General features: G+C 51.7%; 2 protein-coding genes across 4 annotated transcripts in view; one reads left to right on the top strand and one right to left on the bottom strand.

Moving 5' to 3' along the window:
* On the top strand, positions 1-6,370 carry ADRM1 (adhesion regulating molecule 1). 3 transcript variants are annotated; one of them, XM_017734391.1, is made up of 10 exons: positions 1-73; positions 371-581; positions 829-945; positions 1,025-1,148; positions 1,574-1,660; positions 3,763-3,844; positions 4,074-4,303; positions 4,624-4,781; positions 5,425-5,527; positions 6,144-6,370. In XM_017734391.1, the coding sequence occupies exons 2-10, from the start codon at positions 372-374 to the stop codon at positions 6,248-6,250; spliced, it is 1,218 nt and encodes a 405-aa protein (XP_017589880.1). In that variant the 5' UTR covers positions 1-73; position 371; the 3' UTR covers positions 6,251-6,370. The 3 variants fall into 3 exon arrangements, with proteins under 3 accessions (XP_017589880.1, XP_008632995.1, XP_008632987.1); XM_008634773.2 differs by lacking the exon at positions 1,574-1,660; XM_008634765.1 differs by lacking the exon at positions 1-73 and having other exon boundaries at positions 368-581.
* Positions 6,371-6,457: 87 nt separating this feature from the next.
* LAMA5 (laminin subunit alpha 5) overlaps positions 6,458-11,293 on the bottom strand; it is an 81,621-nt gene continuing 76,785 nt past the window's right edge. The window contains exons 69-80 of the mRNA XM_017735821.1: positions 11,272-11,293; positions 10,939-11,069; positions 10,687-10,854; positions 10,462-10,594; positions 10,181-10,338; positions 9,876-10,062; positions 9,444-9,596; positions 9,166-9,325; positions 8,953-9,083; positions 8,762-8,852; positions 7,970-8,089; positions 6,458-7,849 (exon numbers count right to left, since the gene is read on the bottom strand). Coding sequence (XP_017591310.1) covers positions 7,695-7,849; positions 7,970-8,089; positions 8,762-8,852; positions 8,953-9,083; positions 9,166-9,325; positions 9,444-9,596; positions 9,876-10,062; positions 10,181-10,338; positions 10,462-10,594; positions 10,687-10,854; positions 10,939-11,069; positions 11,272-11,293 — 1,609 coding nt within the window. The 3' untranslated portion in view covers positions 6,458-7,694. The remainder of the gene's footprint in view (positions 7,850-7,969; positions 8,090-8,761; positions 8,853-8,952; positions 9,084-9,165; positions 9,326-9,443; positions 9,597-9,875; positions 10,063-10,180; positions 10,339-10,461; positions 10,595-10,686; positions 10,855-10,938; positions 11,070-11,271) is intronic.

The raw sequence follows: 11,293 nt of genomic DNA, 5'->3' as shown, positions 1-11,293 counted from the left end.
AGCACGGGGCAGCCTGCGGGGCTCTGCGGGGCTCTGCGGGGCTCTGCGGGGGTGCTGGAGCCGCAGTCTGAAGGTACAGCAGGGCTTCCTGCTTTGAACCACGGTTCGAACTGAAGAAGGAAGCGCTGGGGGACGTTGGCTTCATTTTCAAGTGCCTCAGCACACGGGCTTTACTTTATTAGTGGAAGGCTGTAGAGCCGCCTGTCTTCATCCAGGGTTCCACTTTAGCTCAATTGAATCACCCTGGAATTCTGCTGGCAGTGGGACAGATTGCTTTTGTGAAGCCACCTGGTAAAAGTTGAAATTTGATATTGGGAAGGGAGGATGTGGGAAGGTTTCTCATCACACCTGCTGCTCTCTCTCTTTCCAGGATGTCTTCAGGTGCATTATTTCCAAGCCTGGTGCCAGGCTCTCGTGGCTCCTCGAGCAAATACCTGGTGGAATTTCGGGCAGGGAAGATGTCCTTGAAAGGCAGCACTGTAACTCCAGACAAGAGAAAAGGCCTTGTTTACATCCAGCAAACCGATGATTCCCTCATTCACTTCTGCTGGAAGGACAGGACTTCGGGCAACGTGGAGGATGTGAGTATGAGGTTGTGTTTCAGTGCTGAGGTGTTGCGTCATGTTCTGATCTGCTGGCGCTGTGGAAAGAGCTCCTCCAGGACAAATTAGGGTGAGAACGTCACTGACAGACTTGCACTTCCATGTCCTCTCTGCAGTGAGGAGCAGATGGAAGAAAGCTGGTGGAGGAGGGCAGAGGGCTTTGGTAGGTGAAAAGGAATATTGATGTATTTTCTCAAACATTTGTTTCTTCTGACACACTTTCCAGGATTTGATTATTTTTCCTGATGACTGTGAGTTCAAGAGAGTCCCGCAGTGCACCACGGGCCGTGTGTATGTATTGAAGTTCAAGGCAGGATCAAAACGACTCTTCTTTTGGATGCAGGTTTGTGGGAAGCCAATGACAAAGGTCTTGGATCAAAATACCCCCAGTATGACTCATACCAAGAGCAATTCTCTTGCAGGAGCCGAAGACAGACAAGGATGAGGAGCACTGCCGTAAGGTGAATGAGTATCTCAACAATCCCCCCATGCCAGGGGCACTGGGTGGGAATGCCAGTGGAGGCCACGAGCTCTCAGCGCTAGGAGGTACAGTCCATTCTCTGCTTCTTCACGTCAGAGGCTTTTTTTTTTTTTAATTTATGTCTAGAATAAGCCCTTAGAGTTCCCTAGGAAGAAATCCCTGATGGCTAAGGAGGGTGAGCTGGGGACAATGTTGATACAGAAGCGTAAATGTGCTTTTAGCAGAATAAACTGTGCTGTTAAAATAGGTGTAGGCTGAAAGTTAAGACTGCCAGGAGAAATCTCTTTGTTTCCAGTAGATTCTCTGGAGTCTTACCTCTCTCTATGAAGCCAAGTTACATTTATTTTTTATGAAGATCATGAATCAGTAAACACTTGAAACTGTTTTTCCATACAGAATGTGATGCCAATTAATCTCCTGCTGTTTGAGCTGGAGTGCTGTGAAAAAAACTATGTGAATATGTTGTGTTTCAGAATGTTTTTGTTTTTAGGTGAGGGTGGCTTGCAAAGCCTTCTTGGAAACATGAGCCATAACCAGCTCATGCAGCTGATCGGACCAACGGGCTTAGGAGGACTTGGTAAAATGCTTTAATATCTTTATGCCAAAATGGTATTTTCTCCTGCCAGGTTAAATCTTACCTGACAATATTTTCAAGTAGTGCTATTGATCTCAATAGCGCTTCTTTCACGTGAGAAGGCAAGGCCCTGCCTCAGAGATGAGCTCAGGGACAGAAAAAGGGTACCAGATTCTACACAGCACTCATCTCAGGGCTTGATCTGCGAGGAACCTTGGTTCTGCTCCTTGCTGCACTGAATCTTCTGCTTTTTTTTTCCCGTGTGTTTTTCTACTCCTTTTCTTCCTCCTAAATATTCACTGGAGCAGGGGCCAAAAACCAGTGATTTGTTCCTGGTGAATGTGCTGGTTACCAGGCTGTAGGGTTGCTTGTGTTGTCTCTGATTCAGTGAATATTTGTGTGCAAAGTAAAAAGAGTTCAAGAAGAAGGTTGGAGTGGTCCCACACCACAACACTCCCCAGTCAGAGGAGCAAGGCTCAGGGCAGGGATGTCTCTCCTGGGCGGCCCTGGGGAGAGCTGGAATCACTGGTTGCTGAAGGGGCTGAGGGGTGTGTTGGAGTCCCTGCTGTGGTCTGTTCTCAATGCTATCTGTGCTCCAGGAGCATTTTCTGAGAGGTCAGACCCTTGAGTGTAAGTAGGCAAAGGAACACAGATGGCGGTGACTCAGGTTCTGTGCTTAAGCTCAGAAGTCCGTTTTTGTGGATCTGGCTGGTGTCTTTTTCGCTTCAGATGCAAGTCTTATTGGTGGGATATTCAGATGCAAATCTCATGTTAGTGTTGGAAGGTTCTGGCCTTTTAGGATGTGTTTGGAAATGATCTTCCTCTTGAAGCTTCACCTAATCCTGAGACTGTTCTCCTTTTCTCAACACTTCTCCTCAGCAATTCTTCTTTCTTTGCGTTTACATCCAGCCATAAGTGAAACTGACATGTAACAGAAAGAGAACCATCTGCTTGCCTCTGCAGACCGTGGTTGTGGTGAATCCCTGGGGGTCATTTCCCCTGGGAGTGTTGTCTTCTTCACATCTGGTTTGCATCTCTTGGGGCTCTGCAGAGCTCCAAAGGAGCTCTCTTGCTTCTAGGTCACTTCTACCATGAAATGGAGCAGAGCAGTGTGTGGTGCAGCCAGGTGAGCCTTACCTTCCATGCCTGCTGTAGGGGAAGCTGTGGGATGAGTGACAGGAAGTGTTGGTTCCATGGGATTGTTCCTGTACAAGGAGGGACTGACCTGCATGGTCTGCAGCTGCAGTTGGCCATGGGTTTGCTCACGGAGTGCTGTTGTTCTGTCCTCTGTTCCCAGATGCTCCCAAAGGTGGGTGAGAAATGCAGGTGCTTTGTGTGTATAATCAGGTGTGGTGCAAGGACCCACTGATGGGAAGCATTTGATAAATGGAGCGTTTGGCTGCTGTGGCTCAAAGGAGTTGTGGGGGGACAGTCGAGTCCCTGACAACTCTGGGGGGCCCAGCAGCCAGGCCTTTTCCCTGCTGAGGTTCTTGACCCTGCAATAAGTCCTTGGTAGTTTGGATGTGTGATGGAGGAGGCCGATTCTGGTTTCTTTGGCATAGGGGTGTTGGTTTCCTGCTGGCTGCTCCCCTGGGAGCACTTGGTGCGTGGAGCTGTCCTTCCTTTGCCTGTGAAGTGTTTAACAGCTTGGCTGATTCTGTTCCTGCATCTTTGCGTTAGGTTTGAAGCTGCAAACCCCTGGTCTGTGGGTAGAGAGTGGTGGTAACTCAAAGACGCCTCTGGGATCTTCTGCTGGGGGCCTTGGCTTTAAAGTCCATAGAAAAGTTGGATTTTTGGGATAGCAGATGAGAGGAGAGGGCTGTGATGCAATGATGTATGTACGGTACAAACCGAAGTAACTTCATCCTTGTGTACACCTAGAAATTGAGTCATTTCTGAGATGTTCAGCTCTCTAATGGGGATGCAAGATCAGAAAACAAGATTCTGTTAAGGACATGGGAGGGTGGGTTGGGCTCTTTCACCCCCTCCTCTATTTTACCAAATAAAACCTCTCAGGTACAAGAGCAGCCTCTCCAGAGAAGAGAGGTGCAGAAAACCTGAAGAAATAAATGTCTAAACCTGTTCTTCTTTTATGTTTATGGAAGGTGGGCTGGGCGCGCTGACGGGGCCTGGGCTGGCCAGTCTGCTCGGGAGTGGGGGACCCCCGACCAGCAGCTCATCATCAAGGTAGGAGGCCTCGTGTGCCTTGGGCCTGCAGGGCTTTTGTAATGTGAACTTGCCACTTCTGGGGGAGGAATCATGGCTTATTGAATGGGGAGTATGGGGGGAATCAAGGCTGCTTATTACCTCTCTAAAATGAGGTAGGAGTTTTTCATATTGGGAGGGTTTGAAAAGAAGCTTTTCGGAATACAAGAGGTTTTTGCAGGGAATTAATTATCCTAATTATCTTGCCCAGCTCTCGCAGCCAGTCGGCTGCAGTGACTCCATCTTCCACGACTTCTTCCACCCGTGTAACGCCTGCCCCGTCCGTTCCTGCGGCTGCCTCCGTGACCAGTCCCAGCCCCGTTCCCAGTTCGGGTAATGGAACCAGCTCAGCCACAAGCCCAACCCAGCCCATTCAATTGAGTGACCTTCAGAACATTTTAGCTACTATGAATGTGCCATCTGGAGCAGGAGGACAGCAAGGTAACAGTGTTCTGGCCAGGCAGCTGTTGGATCCAGGAGTCCTTTGGAGCTGTTTTACTGTCCTGTCCTGTTCCACATTGGTTTGAAAGGTCTCTTAATTTTTTTGTTCCTGTTTTTTGTTGGTTTTTTTTTTTTATTTCAGTGCTGTTCTTGGCTGCTTCAGGAGACTTACTCTCACTTCAAAACTGAGAGGAAGAAAAGATGGTGGCAGTGTGCTAATAAGTTTTAATACTCAGACCCTGACTAGATAATTTGATTTACATGACAAAAACAGGGGGTTTTGGGTGTAGTTTAATGGTCTACCCTTTGTTTTCTCCTAGTGGATCTGGCAGCTGTTCTGACTCCCGAGATCATGGCTCCCATCCTGGCCAATGCTGAAGTTCAGGAGCGATTGATGCCTTACCTTCCCTCAGGGGAATCCCTGCCGCAGACTGCGGAAGAGATCCAGAACACCCTGACATCTCCTCAGTTCCAGCAGGTAGATGCCTGGCTCTGGGGAGAAGTGCGCTTCTCCTTCCTCCTGATTCACCTTGCCCTGCTTTTCCAGGTTTCTGGCACTGTTCAAAGTGGGAAGTTGCTCAGTACAAGTGGAAGGGAGGAGGGACATGGTTTAATGGAGCACCAGCTCTTCTTTCCTGCAGTCACTCAAGGGCAGATGGGAATGGTTTTTACTTTTTCTTTTGGAGCTGGGCTTTACCTTTCTCTTCACTATAAATGCTCTGTGGCAAACGACAGGAGTAGTAGCAGATTCATTATTCCCTTTCAACAAGTGGCTCCTTAAAGGTAATTTCAGGTGACTGAAAGGAAGTGATGCTCATGGTTATTGCACTACATCCCTTGAAACACCAGTCTGTAATTCCAGGACACTGTGATAAAAGCTGGTGTCTTACAGAACTGATTGAAATTTGTCAATTTGCAAAATTTCAGTTGCTTAAATGATTTAGATTGAACTGTAGCAACTTCCATGCAGACAAAAGGAAGTGAGGGACATTTAATTGGTGATTATTTTATTGCATATCTGTTCCCAAGCCCTGCCCTGACAGGACTGCTCTCCTCCTGGGGTTACTGCTGCAGGAATCTGATGCAAACTTTCTTTTGATGCTGTTGACTCCAATTCACAGGCTTTGAGCATGTTCAGTGCTGCCTTAGCTTCAGGACAGCTGGGCCCACTCATGAGCCAGTTTGGGCTACCTGCAGAGGCAGTAGATGCAGCAAATAAAGGCGGTGAGTGCTGTTGCTGGTGGGAGCAGGATGGAGGGGGTTGTTGGGGGTGTTGGCACTGCACACAACCACTGAGTGTGGGGTGTAAGGATCAGCTTCTCTCTGACTCTCCAAAGATGACTCTTGCACTGGTGTTTACAAGGAAAGGGCAGGTGCTATTCCCAGCAGACACAGAGTGAGGTGTGATGTGCCGTTAGAGAAGTTGGGGTTCTGCAGAGATGTGTTGGCCTTGTTTTCCTGCTAGAGATTCAAAGGACTCTGGAGGTGTCACAGTCACCTTATTAAGGAATGCCTTTCTTGTGGGAGTCTTTAATGATTCACCTGAAATCAGTGAACAGTCAGGGCCAGCTCTGGGGGAGGGGGGTTTCCCTTTTCCATAATGAGCTTTTAGCATCCCTCCCATTACTGCAGGAATTCTGGTCTTAGGATGCCCATGCACAGTGAAAGTGCATAAAATCCTGTGTCAGAGAGATCTGGATCTGTGTTACTATTTAAAATTTTCCTCCCTGCTAATTCATACTAAAGCAACTGTCTGCTTTCTAAGTAATGAAGCTTTAACCTTGTGTGGACAATGAGCTCCAGCCCAGGAACTGCAATAACTTGCGTTTTTAACTTCTAGATGTAGAAGCCTTTGCCAAAGCCATGCAGAACAGCGTCAAATCAGACCAAAAGGAAGGAGACTCTAAGGACAAGAAAGATGAAGAGGAAGATATGAGTTTAGATTAAGTTATTTGCTCTTCCTTACAGATATTCCTAGATACTAACTTAAGCAACTGCAGTAGGATTACTAACTTCATATTATGCTTATATAAATCTACAAATAAAGGAATTTTCTTTTATCTGCCATACTGTTCCTTCCAATCTGTACAGTAAACCCTGTGGTGCTGATTTTCCCTCTTCCAGCTCATCAGCCTCATGCTAACTCTCCCCAGGTAAAGTGAAAGAGAGTAACATAAAACTTTATTTAACTCCACAGTATGCACCAGTGATTTACAAAGACCATCTTTAATACTACAACTTTTAAGAACAAGTCATAATTACATTTGTTTAAGATGGACATGTTAAAAACCCATTTTACAATATTTACCCCTCATAAAAAAACCCCACAATATAATGATATAAGTTACAAGTCCATTTCAGAAGCAAGATTTTGTCCCCAAGTGGCCAGAGATATATATACACACCCAAATATATATATGACGTGTAAGTGCACGAGTGAACTGGGTGTCTTGGGAGTAAAAAGCTGCTTCAAGTGGAGACTGCACTACACCAGGGCTGAGGGAGGCTGAGCAGGAGCCAGGATGGGTGAGGGCCAGGTGCCACCTTGCGCGCCTGGCCAGATGCGGAGGTAACCTTTCTATTTCTTCCCTTTCGAGCAGTAGTTTCTTGCTTCACACAACAGGACCTTTGTCAGTGTACTACCAGTGCTGAATGCAAGTGCAGAGCCAGTGGTGGTTGTGCCTTTCTGCTTTCCCTCAGCAGTTCTCCCAGCCTATTCTGTTCTTTTTTTGATTCTTATAAATTACTCTGATAAGAAGATGCTAATTCTGCAAACAGAATTTTGTCCAAGTTCCCCCTTGCAGAGCTCTTCGCATAGCAGTAGCAGGTGAGCTGAGACTGCCCTTGGGGGGAGGGTTAAATGTGCCCTTGCTTATAAAACCCCAAAACCGATAGAATTAATCCAGTTTGTCCTAATTGCATTTATTATAGAACACAAACTTCCTGCAGCCTTTATCAGCAGACAGTCTGTGACAGTTTATTAATAGCCTCAAGTGTTCGGTGAACTAAATCTATGCGCATTGTACGTGTGGGGTGAAGGGAACAGGATTCAGGACATGCTGCAGGGCTGCTCTGTGCTCCAGCCCACGCTCCCACCACGAGCCACGGGCAGCACGAGCCCTGTTGCAGATCCTTGACCACCCAGGAAGGACTCACCTGTCGCCACATCCCACTTTGGTTCTATCTGGGAAACATCCTCAACGTGCCCCCTTCTCCCCAGCTGTCCTCCCCTGCCCTCCTTCCCCTGGGATTTGTGGCCCCTCTGGTTTGGCCCAGACTTGTGCCTGCAGTCACTGGAGGTAAGTGTGTCCGAGCACGGTCAGTGCTCTCGAGTGGTGACGCCGGGGCCGGAGCAGTGTTGTGTCCCTCAGGCTGTCCGTGCATGTGGCACTTAGAGCACAGGGCAGCCCTTCAGGCTGACAGAGCCCCAGGCAGTCCCAGCTCGAGGCAGGTCCACGTGCCTCTGGTTAATCAGCAGGTTCCTGACACAGCCCACGTAGTGAGGGAGGGGAGGTAACAGCAGCCTTGTGCTGGCCTTGTCTGGCTCTGCAGAAGAACAAGGAAAAGCAGGCATTAATCTGGCAAATGCTTAAATACCTCTTCCTCGCACAGTATCTCCCTTGGCCTTGGGGTGTTTCATCCTGGAGTGTGTCTTTGCCAACTCACCTGGCAGCCCTCCCAGGGAGAAGGTCACCCTTGTGCTGGGTGCAGGAGGCTGGCTGGGTCCCACTGTGTGGTTGCCTTCTGCATCCACATCCACCTGGATTATGTTTTTCCATTTGGTAACTTCAAAAGAAAACAACAGTCAGTGCTTCTTCCTTACCCATGGAGCAAGCCCACCTCTGCCCTCCAGCCTAGACCAGTGCTGTGGAGCACAGCAAAACTACTGGAAGAGTCAAAGGGCCTGGCTCTTGGGAAATGCCCAGAGTATGGACAGTCTCCCCTAAAACCTCACCCAGCACTGGTTGAACAAGATAAGGGTTTAAAATAGAGCTGTGCCCCCAGCCCCAAAAAGGGCTTGATACAAAACAGCACCTGCTCAATGGCAGCTACGTTAAAGGCTGAGGTTCCTGTACAGGTGTGAATCCTGCAATCCCTGCTCCAAGCTGTGGGGTTGGAGCCCTTTGGACACACGGCACCAAAGCAAATTGGACTTTCACTTGAAGCTGTACACAGTCCCCAGGATGGATCAAGTCCTGTGGCACATCCTTGGCCTTGCCAGCTGCTCCAAAATGTGGAAAAACAACCTGTCTCTCCTGTCCACCAGATGTGACAGTGCTAAGATCAGGCAAGAACTCTTGTTAATCAGGAAATTGACCTTATGGCAGCTATGAACTCCCAAATTAAGTGCATACAGCAGGGGCATAGGGTTTAAATCGCCAAGCCTGGGCTTGCCCTGAGCTCCCCTAGGAGCAGGGCTGGAGCAGAGTCACAGAACCAAGGGAGCTGTCACCTCACCTGCAATGGTGTGCCACTGCCCGTCGCAGAGAGCTGGGCACGTCACCGACGCAGAGAATTCATCAGCCCCAGCGTTCGCTCTCACAGTGACCTGGGGTGAGACAAACCCATCAGAGCTGGAGAGTGGAGAGGGACAGGCAGGAGACCCCCACTGACTCTGAAAATCTGTGGGGACACCACCCTCCCAGTACCTTGGTCTCCTCCATGTAGAGCAAGAGATGGTGGCTTCTCCTCGTGCCAACGTGGAAGATGAGGCCAGAGGCACTGCGGGGACGGACCTCCAGTGTCACCTCCAAGTCCTGCTCAGTCATCACTGCATCAGCTGGAAGAGAAATGCCATTGGTGAGGACCAAGGGGATTCCCATGGGATTTGTTCCTCCTAGTCCCAGCCTGCTGGGGGGTACCTAAGGTGATGGACCCGCTATCTGCGGCGAAGAAGACCCCGCTCTCCAGTGTGCCCTCGTAGCACGGTGTCACCCCAAAGGCGCGCGAGGGGGGACCCAGGGGCCTCCCGTCCAGCTGGAGGTTCCTCAGGCAGCCGTCAAAGCTGGAGGCTGATGCAGCCTGAGGAGAGAGGCCACGGGACTGAGCACAGAGGGGGCAAAAGCAGCCAGCACGAGGTGATGCCATGGGACTGGGAACAGGCAGACAGGATGATGCCATGGGACCGCCAAGCCCTTACCGGTATGTGAGCCTTAGCTTTCCCAGCTGGAACTCCCCCCACATACAAGGGGGTCTGGGCCATGAAGAGCGCTGTGGTGGCCACCGCAGCATCCTGGGCTCGCAGCCCATCGATGACCAGCTGGGCCCGGCTCTGGTCTCTGCTGAAGAAGACCTGCAAGCACCAAAGGTCAGTGCCAGAACTTGGGGCTTCCCGGGTTGGGAGGAGCCCCAGGGCTGTGCCCAGGGAAGGGAGGCCTCAGCTCAGAGGTCCAGCCAGCCCTGGCTGTGTTTTCACGGTCCCCTTTGCTCCCCTGGAACTGCAGTGTGCCATGTGCAATAAGGAAGCAATGCCCAGAGCAGGGCAGCACTGAGCCAACCCCTGCAGAGGCATCTGGTGCAGAAGGCAACGCTGTGGTCTGGGGAGGTCCTGCTGAGCCCTGCCCCTGCTCACCGTGTGCCACCGCCGGTCGCGGTACTTGTCCTTGCTGCGGACACGCAGCCGGCGCCCGCCCATGTCCACCAGGAAGACAAAGCGCCCATTGGAGACAAAGAGAGCCATGGAGGAGCCCCGCTCGCCCGCCACGTAGAAGAGCAGCCCACTGGAGGAGTTCAGCTTCACCTCCAGGGAGAAATGGCACCTGCAGGGACAGAGAGTGATGGGAGCACCCAGCTCTCACACTACTGCAAGGGACACGTGCTTCCAGGCCATGATCCCAGGGCCAGGTTTGCATGGGGCGGGCATGGGGCGAGGCTCACCTCCACCCAAAGGAGGCTGGGATCTCATCAAACTCCCAGCGGCTGCTCGGGGCCCCCCCGAAGCGGAAGGTGCCCCTGGCTGTGTGGGGCTGGGCGTGCAGCTGGCACAGCCCGTCCTGGTCGTGGCGGCGGCCCTTCGGCGCAGGCTTGCCCGGCACCTACACAACGTGCACCAGGGAATGGAGTGAGGGGAGTATCCCTGCAAGCGCCAGCAGAGCTGAGCAGTGGCATCTGAGGAGGATGAGGAGGAGAACGTGGGGAGTTCTGGCAGCAGCCGGTACCTTGGGTTTCCGCCTGTCCTTCTTTGGAGTCACTCTGAGCTGCTGCGACTGCTCGCCCAAGGGACAGCTCATGGTGACGTTGATGCTCTCCACATTCTGCTGCAGGTCCACCACCATCTGTGGCTCTGACACCCTACACACAGGAAGAAGAGGTCCTTGTCACAGCAGCTGGGAGGTGGGAAAGGGCTGAGCCCTGCTATCTGGCAGTGGCACAGAGTTGCTCACCGCTTGACGAAGACATTCCCGATGCAGCCGGTGAGGTTGCTGAGGGCACCTGGATCGGGTGAACCCCCAAGCTGGAAGAGCCGACGCCCGTCCTGGCGCCGCTGCCGCCGGCTGGGCCTGGGGCCTGTCCTGGTGTCCTGCAGCTCATCGTCCACGTACAGCCGGACCCTGGGGGTGGCAGCAGGGGCTCAGCAGGTCCCCGTGGCTGTGGGCACCCCAGCCCCCCAGCAGCACCCACAGCAGGACACGTACCCACGGGCATCGCTGTAGAAGGCCACGTAGTGAGCCCTGCCGTCCGCGTAGGCACCGTCAGTGGTGACTTCGCTCCCCAGAAGGTTCAAGGCCAGCTGGCCCCTCTGGAGGGACACCTGGCACGTCCCTTCCTGCAGAAAGCATCACCCAGCAGCTCAGCAGCTGAACCCCAAGGAAGAGCCCGCTTTCCCACTGCTCTCCAGGAGCTCAGGGTGCAGATCTCACTGCAGATTCACAGCCTGGCCCCACCAAAATCCCCTGTTTTCCAAGGGGAAGCAGCACCCTCCCCAGCAGCCCCACGGCCGGGATATCTGGGGGCCTGCGGGTACCCACCTGGGTGGAGTGGTGGTAGAGC

This window comes from Corvus brachyrhynchos, unplaced genomic scaffold, assembly GCF_000691975.1.
Source record: "Corvus brachyrhynchos isolate BGI_N302 unplaced genomic scaffold, ASM69197v1 scaffold10, whole genome shotgun sequence".
Taxonomy (NCBI): Eukaryota; Metazoa; Chordata; class Aves; order Passeriformes; family Corvidae; genus Corvus; species Corvus brachyrhynchos.
The sequence above is the reverse complement of the archived record's forward strand: the minus strand, read 5'-3'. Positions and strand labels throughout refer to the sequence as shown.

Excerpts from the sequence above, each read along its gene's own strand:
- ADRM1 (XM_017734391.1), top strand. The coding sequence starts at position 372 with ATGTCTTCAGGTGCATTATTTCCAAGCCTGGTGCCAGGCTCTCGTGGC. Across the intron at positions 946-1,024 it reads GACTCTTCTTTTGGATGCAG|GAGCCGAAGACAGACAAGGA; the intron begins GTTTGTGGGAAG and ends ATTCTCTTGCAG. Across the intron at positions 3,845-4,073 it reads ACCAGCAGCTCATCATCAAG|CTCTCGCAGCCAGTCGGCTG; the intron begins GTAGGAGGCCTC and ends TATCTTGCCCAG.